This window comes from Stenella coeruleoalba (assembly GCF_951394435.1).
Source record: "Stenella coeruleoalba genome assembly, chromosome: 1".
Classification (NCBI taxonomy): Eukaryota; Metazoa; Chordata; class Mammalia; order Artiodactyla; family Delphinidae; genus Stenella; species Stenella coeruleoalba.
Window position 1 is genome coordinate 45,833,975 of NC_137169.1, and position 16,354 is coordinate 45,850,328.

General features: G+C 41.5%; 1 protein-coding gene across 4 annotated transcripts in view; it reads right to left on the reverse strand.

The window, feature by feature from the left end:
• Window positions 1-16,354, reverse strand: part of USP24 (ubiquitin specific peptidase 24) — a 152,135-nt gene that overhangs the window by 17,211 nt on the left and 118,570 nt on the right. For all 4 annotated transcript variants that reach the window (XR_013827130.1, XM_079913343.1, XM_079913342.1 and 1 more), the window contains exons 52-60: window positions 14,843-14,993; window positions 13,271-13,366; window positions 12,485-12,588; window positions 11,945-12,058; window positions 6,472-6,568; window positions 4,016-4,132; window positions 3,533-3,625; window positions 1,897-1,999; window positions 615-736 (exon numbers count right to left, since the gene is read on the reverse strand). Coding sequence is in view for 3 of the 4 variants with exons in the window: in XM_079913343.1 (XP_079769469.1) it covers window positions 615-736; window positions 1,897-1,999; window positions 3,533-3,625; window positions 4,016-4,132; window positions 6,472-6,568; window positions 11,945-12,058; window positions 12,485-12,588; window positions 13,271-13,366; window positions 14,843-14,993 (997 nt within the window). In the remaining variant the exon portion in view is untranslated. The remainder of the gene's footprint in view (window positions 1-614; window positions 737-1,896; window positions 2,000-3,532; window positions 3,626-4,015; window positions 4,133-6,471; window positions 6,569-11,944; window positions 12,059-12,484; window positions 12,589-13,270; window positions 13,367-14,842; window positions 14,994-16,354) is intronic.

Consider the following 16,354-nt stretch of genomic DNA (forward strand, 5'->3'; position numbering starts at 1 on the left):
TTAAGCTTAAAAAAAAAAAAGGAGATATATAGCACAGCACTGTTGATGTAACTAAAAACCAGTATGATTATGTTCACAGTCATATATATGTAAATCAAGTAATGGAAGAAGGGCTGGAAGATTACGTTCTCAAGAGGGGGTAGTTCTGGGTGGAAGGGAAAGGGACTCATTGTGGATGGGCCACAATGGGGGGTTGTGAGCAGCCCACTTCCATACTCCTGAGGTTGAAAAACCCATGTGCTTCAGAGCTGTAGTGTTCCAGGACCAGGGACACATACAAGAGACTGGGAATAAACTCTCTGATAATAAACTGAATGGCTGTGACTGGGGAGGTGCCGTGTACCTAGCTGCTGGGACCTGGAGGGGTAATTAGCTGGGCTGGATCTTGAGGCCCAATTCTTAGCTGCAGACAGGACTAAGAATATTTAGTCCTTATTTCTTCCTGACACACATACAGGAAATAAAATTATTTGAAATAATCACTTCTCTTAACAATACTCCCCTTCATCAGAGCAACATACAAAATACAACTTATAACAAAAGGCATTTTTCCTCAAAAAGAAGAAAACGGCTAAAACAAAAAGAAAGTGGCTTTAGCAGAATTAAGTACATACCTCTAACAGGTAAGGTTTCCCTTCGGACAAGAACAACAGGGCTTCGACTTCCTCGTGGAGGGGCAGCAGGGGACTCGAGGGGGCAATGCTAATAGGCGGCCGTTGTTTAAATGCACCCGGAGCTTTAGGGGACCAAAGAAAAACCCACTTTACTGGATATTATCACATGCAATCGACTCTACAAGGCAAAGCGATCCCCTCAAGATTCATACATGCAACTGCTGAGCACCTACAACTGTTCCCTCACAGACATGAGATGGGAGAAAACACTTACCCCTCTCTTTCAATGTATGCCCAGGATGTAGGTGTAAGACCTCTAGACTCCTGGTGATTCCACCCAAGACAATCTTCCAAAGAAGTTAAAATATACAAAGTGCATGAAAAAAAAAAAGAAGCCCAAAGTGCCTCTGAAGAGAACCTGGACAAGGCACTTCTGTTGCTCAATGGCCAGCACCACCTGTGCTGTGCAGAATCAACCCACGTGGAAGGGGTTACCCCACATGGTAGAAAAGCAAGGACTCCCACTCTCATTTTCTTTTGCAAACCTTTCTAACTCATGAATGCAGTAGCTTTGCCTCTGTAGATGGGCGAGTCAGAGTTTAGGAAGCATACTCTAGCTCACGACCGTCTGAATGCTCTCCCACGTCCCTTCAGACAGCCAACGGCATTCCAGATCAGAGGGATGCCCTGTGCTTTTTATCTAGTTTCCTGGTCAGATGACATGAAAACCCTACCACAGGCTCGGGGGTCAGAGGCTTGCATTCCACACTGGCTGCCACGCCCCTGACTAGCGGTGAGACTTTCAGGGGCTACCAGACCTCTCCCTATCTCAGCTTCTGCACACACAGGAGGGGAACTGCCCTCACAGGTTTGCTGAGAGGATTCAACACAACAAACTGCGAGCCCCATGGAAAGGCACAGCACACAGGAAACACTGACTACTTCTCAGCTGCTTTCCTGTATTATCACTGTTACCGTTGCTGTCACGACAAGGCCTAGAAGCAGTGCAGAAACGTACCTTTAACCCTAGTGTGTCGGTAAACACTTCTATGTCCCACCCCAAAGAAATGACTGGCTTGCTCTCGTGACAAACTAGTAAAATAAGGTGAAGTTTAACGTGGACTGAAACAAAAAACTTTAAGTGTTCCTCAAATAGCCAAATGAGAAACAAGTAACACCCATTTAACTGCCAACGTTGTTACTCTCCACATGTTACACGTGTTACTGACAAACTCACCATCTCTCTGTTTTCCTGATGTATTAAAGACAGGTTAAAGCTTACCAACGTTTCTTTGGGAAGAGACATCTGAGTGCAAGATAAGCAATGCCACTGTATTGTGAAGGTTCCCAAATTCTCGTGCTTGTGCCGAACTCCATCGACGTATCTGTTGTCAGAGAAAATAAAGTGGATGTTAGTGCTCCGGTTAGAAGGGTGTGTGCGGGTTCCTGATACTTTGAGCCACATTCTTTCTCAATGTGTGACAGTAGGACAGGTCAAAGTCCAAAAAAGTCATGGGTTTTAAGCCAGCTTAAGAGTGGCTTAACGTAGATGTATATTAACTCGTATTCTAAAACAAATCCATTTATGTATTCAATTCAGGTACTGAGAGCTCACCCTGTGCCAGGTAATTTTCCTACACCCAGTATAGTGGGGAAAGCCTGTGAGGCTGGAGGTCTGCAGGCCTGGCTCTCCTCTGCCACTTGCTGCACCACACGGATGTGGGCGAGTTCTCTACCTGACTTCTTTGTGTAAAGACAGAGATAACCTACCTGTTCCGCCCACTTCGTGGTTGTGAGGACCAAATGAAACATGAAAGGTAGAATGTTTTCAAACTCGTGTGCTCCATAAATGCAAAACAATATTAATCGTACAACATAACACCATTAATTAAATCTTATTTAAATTACAATGAATTTAAATCAATCGCCAGTGTCAGTGGAGTCCCTGATAAGGAAAAGCTCGAAGTGAAAAACAGATACTGTAAATCTCAACACAACATCAACACACAGAGCATGTCAGTATTTGTTTCTTTAACACTAGAGTCACAGCGGCAAGGTGGTGTGAGAGGAAGCTGAGAGGAGGCCCAAGTAGCAAGTCTGTCTCCCTTAATAAGGAAAGGAAAGCTTCCCTAGGCAATGCATCCCACACAGGGGAAACCAGAGCTTTAGCCCTGTGGCCTTGTCAAGGTTGTCACAAGTCACAACTCTTCTGAGCTGTAATTCTTGCCTGAGAATGGGGAAGAAACTGCCTGTTTTACTGAATTGTGAGTTTCAGAGGTACAGCATGAGAAGTAACCAGTTCCATAAACAGTATTTATCATTACAGCATGTTCACATTTTGTGTATTTTAAATCTATCAAACAGAAGAAATACAATGATTAGAGAAACACACCAATATAGGAACTCCAAACAGGAGACTCATTTTTTGATATATCTGACCCTACTATCACAAAACCACTTCCCTTTCATTTTCTGAATATGAGTATTACATCTGCGGCAACATCGTTCAGCGTGTAATGGTTCAACTTCGCATCTGAATCCTGGCCTGTGACCAGCATCCCGTGTAAGCACGTCCGCCAACACAGCCTGCTCACAGCCCCAGAGAGCCAGTGGAGGACCCAATGCCACTATTTCTTGAATGCTTTCGAATCCCCCAGGCAGAACCCATCTTTCCTCCTAGGTCACTCAGCACTTTGCATTTTGAGTGATATCCTAGTCAGTCATTCCCATTGGTTACAGCATTTAGAATAAATTCTATGAGGAGGCTGTAAAAATAACTGAACTCCAAAGAATTTTAAAGGCTATGCAGTACTTATACCTGGACTCTGATGAAATTAATATTTATTCCCTACAAAGAGAAACACTGTGGCTTCCAAAACTGTGGCCACTTCGCTGGGATATATAAAAGTAGGCATTACCTGACTGTTCTGCCGGTTGGCCCCCAGGAGAAAGCTGATCATGTGTCGCAGAGCTGAATGCTTCAGAAGAAGATCTCCGGCCCTAATTCCTTGCTGTCACGAGATATTGAGAATGACAAATTATATTCCTATCCAGACAGAGATCTAGTCCAAAAATACAGTTAAATGAGAAGTTTTCAGTGGTCAGTACGTTTTTAAATGGTATAATTTACATAGAGAAGGTACTTGTTAAAAATCTAACAGCCCCGCAGTGCTGCACAATGGCCCCTAGTTTCAATGCAGACTTCTACTCCAACAGTAAGTAACGATCACTACGTACACTGGAATTCTTGCAAGTAATATAATTGCACGAATTAAGATTTTTAAGAAGAAACACTCATAAAACCATATCATATAAATCCTATATTGACCAGTCTGAATTTTTTGCACATATAAAATTCCTTTAGACTATCAATCTGCTATATTAGGAAAAAAATCATTTACCTTTTGTACAAAAGTGTTGAACAGGAAAAAGTACTGAGCACAGTTTTTACAATTTTCAGGAACATCTTTATCCAACAGAGCAAGTAGTACCTCCAGTAACTGATGAAGGCTCTTTAACTGATTAGAGGAAAGATGAAATTACATAAAGAAAAAGAGTATAAGACAGACACTTGTAACAGGATTAATCTGAAGTAAATCACCATAAGAACAAAAGGAAAGTCTGACTGATACAATCCAGTCTCAGATTCAGATGGATTTATGCTTTGGAGAGCAAAAACAGAATTATCAATTTGATCTTCCAGGGAAGACTGGTGGAACTGTAGAAATAATTAAAAGAAAAGCCTAGTTTTGTTTCCTAGCTTTCAAACTCAAGGGCACGGTTCTACTGCCTAATCGTCACATTTTCTGCAGAGCCCATTTCTTTCTGTCTCTTAAAAGGCTGGGGGTTTAGAGGTAACATATTTCTGAATCCCTCCCTCCACTATGCTACTTCTTCACATAATCACAGATGCAAAGAATAAAAAACACAGACACAGGCATAGGGGCTAGAAATCAAGCCAATGGAGCAAATGGAGAGCAACAGCCTGACAGAATGACAACGGTAATATCGACTCAACTGTGAACTTACTTGAAAGCCCGCTGACGCCTCATGGAAAGCTTTGAAAAACATTTTATTTGTTTAGAAACCATTTTGGTCATCACATTGCTTCTTCTTTCCCTCCCACCCCAACTGTTTTTGGACAAGTCCCTAGAAATTCATGTGTGATCTGAGAATTAAGACCAGCCTTACTACTCTTTATCAGTTCATTTCCTCTAGAGATGGTTCTCACAGACTTGCGAAATATTCCCATCCATCCTGTCACACTCGTTATATACAGTAAAATCTACCATTTATGTAGCACTTCATTTCAAAGTACTTTACAATATAAAGTGGGTAGCAAGAGGTACCATTTCCATTATGGGGTAAAATTAGACATAAAATACATCAGCTGGATATCAAGTAGAATTTACTGAGGCAAATGGTTTATGTCCTCCACCACTCCCTTCCCTTTCTCCCCACTGCAGCCCTGCCTTTAGAGGTTGGTGGGATGATGCTCTATGGCCTGACCCCATCTGTAGGGAGACTACACTAACTCTGCCTTTATCCTTTGTCCGGGTTTGTACATGGGAGGAAGGAGGAGAGTAAGAAGGTCCTTATGTTAAATATCAGAAAACTTCCACAGGGGTACTTCAGGGCAACGGTATCCAAACTGTCCTAGGCTGCTCCCAATGACCTATTTTTAAATATTCTGCAACCAGGTAAGGTTTTGCCAAAAATGGTTCTGCTGTTTAAGCTGATCGAAAGCCAATGCCTTAGAGTACACCTCCACTTCCTTAGGATCCCTGGAACTGAGAGAGAGAGTCTTCCTCTAGGTCCTCCCTGAAGAGTGTATTTGACCTCCTTCTCCATCCTGGATTGAGCGGAGCTCCTGAGCATGTCTGGTCTAACGGGGCACCCCGGCTCAGGACTGCTGAAGGAACTAAGTGCCTGGGTGCCAGGCACTGGGTGTGGATCAAGGGCCTCTTTAAAGGATTGAACAGTAAAGCCAACATCTGAATCTGAAGCAGCAATTCCTAGAATTTGCCTTCAGTTCGTTGAGACACTGCCTCCAGCCAATTTATAAGGAGTTTATAAGGAGCCAATTCATTCTCAAAACAACATTTTTCAAAGTTTTCCATGTAGTGTCAGCTGTTTGAAACAGCAAACTTGGGAAGTAACTGCTGTATTTGCTAGGACTTTATAACAGACTGAATAATCAGACTCATGTCATTTATGTCCCTGAGACTTAAAATTTGGGGGGACTGAGGATGGTAATAAATACCATGGTTTGTTTTAGCATGTGTGGCATTGTGAACCAGAAGAAAATATGTTACAGAAAACATGGTTAAGAAGAAGAAGAAATTCAGAGGAAAAGGAACAAGGATTAGGGAATAACGGAGATCAAAGAAGGAACTGTTGTGGCCAATGCCCCTGGATGGACGGCACTATTTGGTCCGGCTGCCAAATGAAGGTTCGGATCATGAAAATAACTTAGGAGGGAAGAGACAAAGCCAGGGGTGGCTCAAAATGACTGTCGGTCTAGACTAGAGACTCTAGACTCAGGTTGGTCTTAATGCAGAGAGATCGAACACAAACTCTCAAGAGAAGACTCTGAGAAGGAAGTGCTCTAGACAGAAAATCCTGACACAGACCAAAGCAGATCTGAGTTCCTAGCCTACCCTGACATCTGGGATCTGAGGAGAGGAGGACAGAATGTCTTCTAGCCTGGCATTTACCAGGAAGTCAGTGCACAGAACGTGTATTTTATGTGGATAATTACCAGACTCTAATCCTAGGCTTTCTTTCTTATTATGTGCACTTTAAAACATTTGGTAAAAACAGAATGTGTAAATAACATTTAGAAAACAAGACTGACCTTATCCTGATAAAGCAAGGCACTGTCTAGGGTTTTCTCCAGGATGGTGGCCACAGCGACACGTACTTCTCTCACATTGCACTCCAACAAGAAAATCCTAACATAGAGAGAAACGTGGTGTGAAAAAGCAAGATAGATTTCTATAACCCAACTTTCCCAACATGGTCCCACCTACTGTCCAAGAAAAAAATTACTCCAAGATGTAAGTTCAAGTCTCCTGAGAGCATCAGCACACACAGGCCCTTGTGAGGGAGGAAGGAGGAGAAAAAGGAAAACAAGACCCTTGAACACAGAAAGTGGATTTTTTCCTGTTTTTTCTTTCTTTCTTCCCCCAAGATGAGTATCTGTATAAATGTAAATTCAGACTTCAAGAGATATACAAGCAAAGAACCTAAAATTTTATAAGTTCTGTTCACTCAGGAGTAGTTCTCCCTGGCACCCCTTCAATGTCTCAGAATAAGACACAAGTTCAAAGTTCTGAGTCAACACAGCACCTCCCAATCCCCCTGTGCACCTGGTGTTTCCATCCTTTCACTTTCCTCTCCTCTTCCCTCCCAACGTTTACTTATTACTCAGTCCTCCCAGAAGCATGTGAGGCTGAAAAGGTCCTGCTTCCTTCCTTTCTTCTTCTTCTACGATGATGATGATGATGACGATGACAGCAGTTTTAAGGTTTATCAGCCACGTCCATCATATTTGGCACACCCAGTGTTACACTGGGATACTACACTGCCCGCTGCAAAGGCATGACCCAATCCAATCCTCCACACCACCAGGGCGGTAGAGGCAGCAGCCTCAGATGTGGCGGAGGGCGCGGTCAGGCAGAAACACCTGCTCCCTGGCGCCGGGCAGTGGTGGTAACTACCTGAGAGCAACTAGGTAACTGCATGCTTCCCCACAGTCAGCTTTTCTTTCTCTGTTTCACACACGCACCCTGACATGACAACCCATATTATAATCAGCACAGTGAAAACTTACCTATCGTTTCTAATATCTCTTAACAGAAAAGTCTCATTGTTCCATGAGCAAGATTTAATATAACAGAATTTTGATGACCCAAGGCAAAGCTGTCCTGAGGCATTCTTTCAGGTCACAGCAGTGAAAGCTGCTCTGGTCCCTGTCTGAGGGCAGCATTTGCTGACAGCCCTGCCCTCCTTCTCCCCACAGGAAGATGACAGTGGAGTTTTCTGAAGCCACTTCACTTCTGCTCATTGCACGTAACTGTCAATGCTCAGCATTAGCTACCTAATGTGAACCCGACACAAGGTTCTGTTCAACATCCACTAAGATTCTAAGTGGCAACTCCAGGCAAGTTTAAAAGATAACAAGTACTCTTGCAATATTTAGCTCTAGATGTCTGATCAGATTTAGGTACAATTCTTCTGGAAAGAATATCTACAGGGGGTGCTCCACATTTCCTATCACAGACATTAGGAAGCATCGTGAGAATGCAAACCCAGAATATGGGCACTTCTACAGGACTAATGACCTGTCTCACGCCAGTTAAATGGCATGACAGAAAAGGTGGTGGGGAAACGGAACAATTACAGATTAAAAGAACCTTAAGAAACATACAAACCAAATGGAGACCAAATGGAGCTCATTTGGAGCCTGATTTGTACAAATTCAATGGTAAAATAACACTTTTGAGACATCTGGGGAAATCTGAACATGGACTGGGTACAGGATGATAGGAAGGAATTACTATCATTTTTGTTTAGAGTGATGATGGTAAAGCACTTATTTTTTTTTTTTAAACTTAACCTGTTAGAGATACATGCTGAAAAATTTATAGTGAAATTATATGATGTTTGAAATTTACTTTAAAATATTTCAGAGGATAAAAGAAAAGTATGCATGTGAGCGTGTGTGGGAATTGGGATAAGCAAACAAGACTGGCCAAATGCTGACAACTCAAGCTGGGGATGGGTACAGGAGAGGGTTCGTTATTCTGTCGACTTTAGAGTATGTTTAAAAATTTCCACAATATAAAAAAAATTTTTAAGATGTAAAGTACCCTTCATGTTAGTAGTTTTAATTGCTTTAGATCAATTTGCAAGCATTATTTGCTAATTTAATTTTTTACACTTATAATTACATTTAAAAATTGTCCCCTGAAAGGACTACAGAGGGGCTAATCCGAGAGACAACAGCCTCTTCACATGCACAGTTACTGAGGTATTAGTAGAGTGTATGTTTATTTTTTAGTTGTAACAACAACAATTTAAGCTATCTTAAAAGTTCTAAAGAAATAAGTAATTAGAGAAAGGAGAATATTAATTCGATAATGATGAGTAATTGGGCTTTATAAAGAAAGACACAAAATATAATAAACTTTACCAGGAACATTTAGGTTAGGTAATTCACTAGATTCTTTACCATTAGGAGTTCAAAGAAACCAAATCATACTACCAAAGGAAGTTACTGTAAATAGAGCTGCAATGAACATTGTGGTACATGACTCTTTTTGAATTATGGTTTTCTCAGGGTATATGTCCAGTAGTGGGATTGCTGGGTCATATGGTAGTTCTATTTATAGTTTTTTAAGGAACCTCCATACTGTTCTCCATAGTGGCTGTATCAATTTACATTCCCACCAACAGTGCAAGAGGGTTCCCTTTTCTCCACACCCTCTCCAGCATTTACTGTTTCTAGATTTTTTGATGATGGCCACTCTGACCGGTGTGAGATGATATGTCATTGTAGTTTTGATTTGCATTTCTCTAATGATTAATGATGTTGAGCATTCTTTCATGTGTTTGTTGGCAATCTGGATATCTTCTTTGGAGAAATGTCTATTTAGGTCTTCTGCCCATTTTTGGACTGGGTTGTTTGTTGTTTTGTTATTGAGCTGCATGAGCTGCTTGTAAATTTTGGAGATTAATCCTTTGTCAGTTACTTTATTTGCAAATATTTTCATTGAAGCTCTATGTACAATAGCCAGGACATGGAAGCAACCTAAGTGTCCAATGGACAGAGAAGATGTGGCACATATGTACAATGGAATGTTACTCAGCCACAAAAACGAAACTGAGTTATTTGTAGTGAGGTGGATGGACCTAGAGTCTGTCATGCAGAGTGAAGTAAGTCAGAAAGAGAAAAACAAATACTGTATGCTAACACATATATATGGAATCTAAGAAAAAAAAAAAGGTCATGAAGAACGTAGGGGTAAGACAGGAATAAAGACACAGACCTACTAAAGCATGGACTTGAGGATATGGGGAGGGGGAAGGGTAAGCTGTGACAAAGTGAGAGAGTGGCATGGACATATATACACTACCAAACGTAAAATAGATAGCTAGTGGGAAGTAGCCACATAGCACAGGGAGATCAGCTAGGTGGTTTGTGACCACCTAGAGGGGTGGGATGGGAGGGTGGGAAGGAGGGAGATGCAAGAGGGAAGAGATATGGGAACATATGTATAGCTGATTCACTGTTATAGAGCAGAAACTAACATGCCATTGTAAAGCAATTATACTCCAATAAAGATGTTAAAAAAAAAACAAAAACAGGGCTTCCCTGGTGGCGCAGTGGTTGAGAGTCTGCCTGCCAATGCAGGGGACACGGGTTCGTGCCCCGGTCCGGGAAGATCCCACATGCCGCGGAGCGGCTGGGCCTGTGAGCCATGGCCGCTGAGCCTGCGCGTCCGGAGCCTGTGCTCCGCAATGGGAGAGGCCACAACAGTGAGAGGCCCACGTACCGCAAAAACAAAAAAAAAAAACAAAGGAAGTTACTGAGTTTCTCTGGAGATATTTAAGAGCGAGCCTGCTTGATGGTAAACTAAATATTTTGCCATGTTCCTTTCAAATGGATGATGATTCTATGACGTTCTACTGCTTAACACAATACTCAGGAGTCCTAATGGGAAGATATTTTGGAATTAAGCTGGAAAAATGGGTGAAAGGTTATTTTTAATGCAAACTCTAAAGGGACAGGCAAAAACACTTCAAAGAAATGTTTATCTGTTCTCTCTTTATGAACTGTATGCATGTATTCATGCACAAATACGTGAGCACTTAATGCAGGGAACCAAACGGAGTAGCTTCTGCCCGTCAGGAAGCTGCAGTTCAGTGGAGGAGACAGAGCAAACAATAGGGCAGACCTACTTTAAATTGGGTGGCCCTTGCCATCTGATGGATGAGAAGGCGCTTTCTATGCAAAGAGTAGAGGGGAGACTTTCAAATGGAGGGAATAACTAGCAAAAAGGTCTTTAGGCAGGACAAAAAGCTTCGTGTGTTCAAGGAATCAACAATCAGGTGAATGATAAGCCAGGTGGAAAGTGAAACACACAGGCAAAGCCCATATTCAAGTGAGGCCTTTTGTATTACATTATGGCAAAGATTTTGGATTTTATTATAAGTGCAGTGAGAATCCACTGAAGAATTTTTAAGCAGAGAAGTAACATAATCTAATTTGTTTCAAAAGAACCCTTCTGTTGCTGTATGAAGTACACTGGAGGAGGCAGAGGTGGAGATACCAAGCAGGCCAGTGAATGAATGTCTGAAGCTCAGACCTCAAGATGAAGGGGATACGGGACCAGGAGTTTCAATTAGATCTTAACTTGCCGCCGCACGAGGATCTCCCTGTGGGAAGGGACTTGCATTTCTGAATTCCTTGTCTGTTTTAAGTTGAGAGATACCAGAGCATATTTGCATGCTGACAGAAGTGACCCAATAGAAAACTCTGGAAGGTAAAGACGCCAACTTCCTTGAGAAGCTTTGCTCATGTAGAGAGATTCACTTTGAGAGGAGAGAGGATGCTTCCTCCATTATATCAGGAGGAAAGGAGAAGATGGGAACAGACTGGTTGGTGTGCAGCTTGGGGCGGGGCGGGGGGCTTCACCTGTGCTGGGGTGAAGGCTGAGGCAAGGCCACTGGCTAGCAGCGGGTGAGCCCGCTCGGCACGCCCGAGGGGCGTGGGGCAAGCTGCGGCAGAGGGAGGGGAGCGGCCACTGGGGATAAAGCAGCCTGGCCACTGACAGATCAAGGTGCTCGCTGAGTCCCCCACATCGATGCTGAACTCTCCGAGGATAAGAGAATAAGGAGCAAGGTGTAAACATTCACAGTGATCGGACCTTCTTGAAAAATCCAATTACTTTTGTATTATAGATATGTAGGTAAATATACCATCATGGTATATCTGCCACACTATCATGCTATCAAAAACTTTTTGAAAAATAATATTTTAGCCAGAATCCAAACACATTAGCAATATTGTGGTCTTACTGTATAACCCAGGACGGCTGATCTTTACCTGCCACCAGACTGTGAGTCCGAGGGAAGAGATTTGTATTTTGGAATCCCCTGAGCAACAGCCGTTGCCTGGGAGGGCCTGGTTACCTGCTTAGAATTGATTCCAACCAGAAAAAGAATTTCAAGTTGAAATAAAAAGAGTTACGAGAAGCTTCAGCTCTAAATCACTGGAAGAGACACACATTTCTTTTAACTGAAAGATACTGACTGACACTTACTTTATCAATTCTCGTCCTTCAGAACTAATAAAATATTCAACCAGCCACTGACAAGCATCAAAACTTTTTGAAAGTAATGCTTCAATAGTGGCAATCCATTCTTCAGTGTCAACCCTTTAAAAAAGCAAAGACAGCGATGTTAGACAGCCCAGCAAATAACTCCATGGAGTGTCGCTCATTTTTTTTTATTTAAAAAAAATTTTTTGTGGGGGGGCGGGGTGGAGGATAAGTTATGACCGCTGGACTAACATGGATAGCCAGTTCAAGCCCCATATCTGGATATGACTTTTCCCAATTTCTAAAGACATATAGCATTTACACCACAGTTCTTTTTCTGTTTTGTCCATCTTTCCTACTGAACTAGAAATACCTTAAAAATAGGAACCCATATTTTAATCATCCGGGTGTATTAGGTAGTTGCCTTCAACTACCTAAAACAATGTTTTGAATTTAATTTTAAGTGTTTGAATTTATAAATTCAACTTTAATTTAATTAATGCCTTTTGTCACAATAGACTATCAAAATGTGTCACCTCTTACCTGAGTTTTTTCTTTGTCCGTAGATAAGTTTGAAAAAGGAACTGAATGGCAAGCTGTAAGCTCACCTTTGCCATGCAAGGATAGTACGGATGCTTTAATTTAGTCTACAAGAGAGAGAGAAAAAAGACAGGCTATTTTTCACAGAAGTTTTATAGATTATTATGCATTGTTACGGACTGAATAATGAGATACATATAAAATAAAGTTAAATACTAGTAAGAAAAATCCAGCCAGTTCATAATAGAAAATGTTGCAGTTAAATTATAAAAAGATTAAGAAAAGATATCTCCTTCATTTCTTTTATGAAGCCTTCTCAAAATAGAGCCTTTAGACCACAGCGTGTTAATTAAGCTACCAATAGACTAAGAAAGTCTTCCCCTTACTGGCAAACTGTGATCATGGTGCTCAAGAAAAAGAAGCACTTAGAAGCTGATCTTGAGTCTGGTAACATCTGATTACGAATTGGGAATAATTAATCTCCTCATAGCCCAATATCTGTTTACATCACCTATGGCTACTCTTAAATTTTTTATAAAATATAACAAGAGCACTTAAAAAAGCCAGTAAGTAGAAACCCACATTCATTCACAATCTGTATTATATATTCTGAATACTGCCTGTATTTTAATATCACCCATTAAGTGACACATTTGTGGGAATTTTTTTTGGCATTTAATCTAAATGCTAACAAGTGAGAGTGACGGTGAGTCACTGAATGCTTTAGTGGAAAGATATTTAACTATGATCCTTTCTAATTTGTTTAGTAACAATCCAACTAGTACTTACAGCATTCAATGATGCTAAAGACAAAACAAAACTGAAATAATCACTACTGTACACATCTCTATTCTTCATAAACTTGAGGTTTTCATCTCTCACCATCTATAAAAGAAAATTGGTAATTATTTTTAAGAAACAGGGTAAATTATTCAGTATGGAGAAGACATTTTTACTGATATGTTAGGTAAAATGGGTTCATAAAAACACTTCTCTCAAGCCTTCAAATTTTTAAAAAGGAGAGAGGAAAAACTTCCTTTCAAAGATAAGAAGCTGTAAAAAGGTGAATTATGATTCATTAAACCAAATTCTTCTGGGAAATTCAGAAAAACCACCATGTGAAGGACAACTGAATTCTAACCTGTTAATCTGAGTGGAAAGGGACAATGAGAGCTTTCCCAAGTACAACCAACCCCATGCTCTCTGTGTATCAGATGCTCAATTCTCTCTCTCTCTCTCAATCAAAGACTCCATATTTTTCTTAAATCTTTTGATTCTGGCTACTTAGCTTTTGATTACTTAGTGTATAAAGTCTGGATTGGGCAGCTGGACAGTCTGAATTTAAATCCTGGCTCTGTGACATTGGCAGATCATTTCGCTTTTCTAAGCTTTTTCTCCTTTTCATCTGAAAAATGGGAATAAAACCTGGTACTCCACGAGAGTGTTTTAAGAATTAGGGATTTGTTTAAGCATGTAGCACAGAGCAGGTATTCAATAACTAACGTTCATCACTGTTATATTAGTTTTACCCAAAGGTTATGAACCGTAACTTATTTTTCTCCCCAGATTCAATAAATTAATTTCAGCAATATGTTTCTGCACTGCCCACTCCCTCTCTCTTTTTTTTTTTTTTTAAGATGTTGGGGGTAGGAGTTTATTAATTAATTTATTTATTTTTGCTGTGTTGGGTCTTCATTTCTGTGTGAGGGCTTTCTCTAGTTGTGGCAAGCGGGGGCCACTCTTCATTGCGGTGCGCGGGCCTCTCACTATCGCGGCCTCTCTTGTTGCAGAGCGCAGGCTCAGCAGTTGTGGCTCACGGGCCTAGTTGCTCTGCGGCATGTGGGATCCTCCCAGACCAGGGCTCGAACCCGTGTCCCCTGCATTAGCAGGCAGATTCTCAACCACTGTGCCACCGGGGAAGCCCCCCTCCCCCTTGTTTATGTGGGGCATCACACAGCAGGTCAGTGACAGCCCTGGCCAATCTTGAGTCTGTTGCCACCTCTGTGACAAGGTGGGTCAGAAGACGTGGCGCTAGAGGTACAACTACGTCCACAAGAAGGCTGGCAGGAGTAGTTTTGGACCCACGAGATAGATTTTGACATTTATCTGGATTTTATCCCTTAGAACTTTTTTTTTTTTTTTGCGGTACACGGGCCTCTCACTGTTGTGGCCTCTCCCATTGCGGAGCACAGGCTCCGGACGCACAGGCTCAGCGGCCATGGCTCACGGGCCCAGCCGCTCCGCAGCATGTGGGATCTTCCCGGACCGGGGCATGAACCCGGGTCCCCTGCATTGGCAGGCGGACTCTCAACCACTGTACCACCAGGGAAGCCCCCTTAGAACTTTTTATACAGTTCTTACCTGGTATATGCGAACAGGCATCTTCTCCACAAAGAGTCCTTTCTTCTCACCCTTTTTAACCAGCTTGGTTAGAATAGAGAGCCGGTCATTGTTAGGCCTATGGGGCCGAGGAGATGACTGAGGTGAAATTTCTGGTGAAGATGGTGCTGACCTAAGAGATGGAATCAGAAAAGTGTTTGTCTAGAATAAAACAGCTATTGTTTTAGTAGTTTGCTACAACCGGATAAACTTAACATAAACAGGGTATTAGACTGTATACTTTCCTGATCTAATGTATTAAAATGCAAATTCACAGAAAACAGGACCTTTAAAAAAACTTTTCAGACAGTGCTGGTATAGTATTTATTGGGTTGGCCAAAAGGTTGGTTCGTTTTTTTTCCGTAAGATGGCTGAAGTAGCACTTGGTTGTCTTTAACTTCATTCAGAACAATTTTATTAGACTGTATGTGACAGCTGTCAGATCAGAGTGCATTAAAAAAAAGGCTTATCAAAATTGGTGAAAATTTTTGTGTAGCCATTTTAATATTTAAGATGGAAGAAAAAAAGCAACATTTTTGGCAAATTATGCTTTATTATTTCAAGAAAGGTTAAAAAAAGCAACTGAAATGCAAAAAAAAGATGTGTGCAGTGTATGGAGAAGGTGCCGTGACTGATCGAACATGTCAAAAGTGGTTTGCGAAGTTTCATGCTGGAAATTTCTCGCTGGACGATGCTCCACGGTTGCGGAGACCAGCTGAAGTTGACAGCAATCCAATCGAGACATTAATTGAGAACAATCAACATTCTACCGCGCGGGAGATAGCCGACATGCTCAAAATATCCAAATCAAGCGTTGAAAATCATTTGCACCAGCTGGGTTATGTTAATTGCTTTGATGTTTGGGTTCCACGTAAGTTAAGCGAAAAAACCCTTCTTGACCATATTTTCGCATGCGATTCTCTACTAAAACGTAATGAAAATGTTCCGTTTTTAAAACAAATTGTGACGGGTGTTGAAAAGTGGATACTGTACAATAATGTGGAACGGAAGAGATCCCGAGGCAAGCGAAATGAACCACCACCAACCACACTAAAGGATGGTCTTCATCCAAAGAAGGTGATGTTGTGTATATGATGGGATTGGAAGAGAGTCCTCTATTATGAGCTCCTTCAGGAAAACCAAACGATTAATTCCAACAAATACTGCTCCCAATTAGACCAACTAAAAGCAGCACCCGACAAAAAGCATCCAGAATTAGCCAACATAAAACGCATAATCTTCCATCAGGATAACACAAGACTGCATGTTTCTTTGATGACCAGGCAAAAACTGTTACAGCTTGGCTGGGAAGTTTTGACTCATCCGCCGTATTCACCAGACTTTGCACCTTTGGATTTCCATTTATTTCGGTCTTTACAAAATTCTCTTAATGGAAAAAATGTCAATTCCCTGGAAGACTGTAAAAGGCACCTGGAACAGTTCTTTTCTCAAAAAGATAAAAAGTTTTGGAAAGATGGAATTATGAATTTGCCT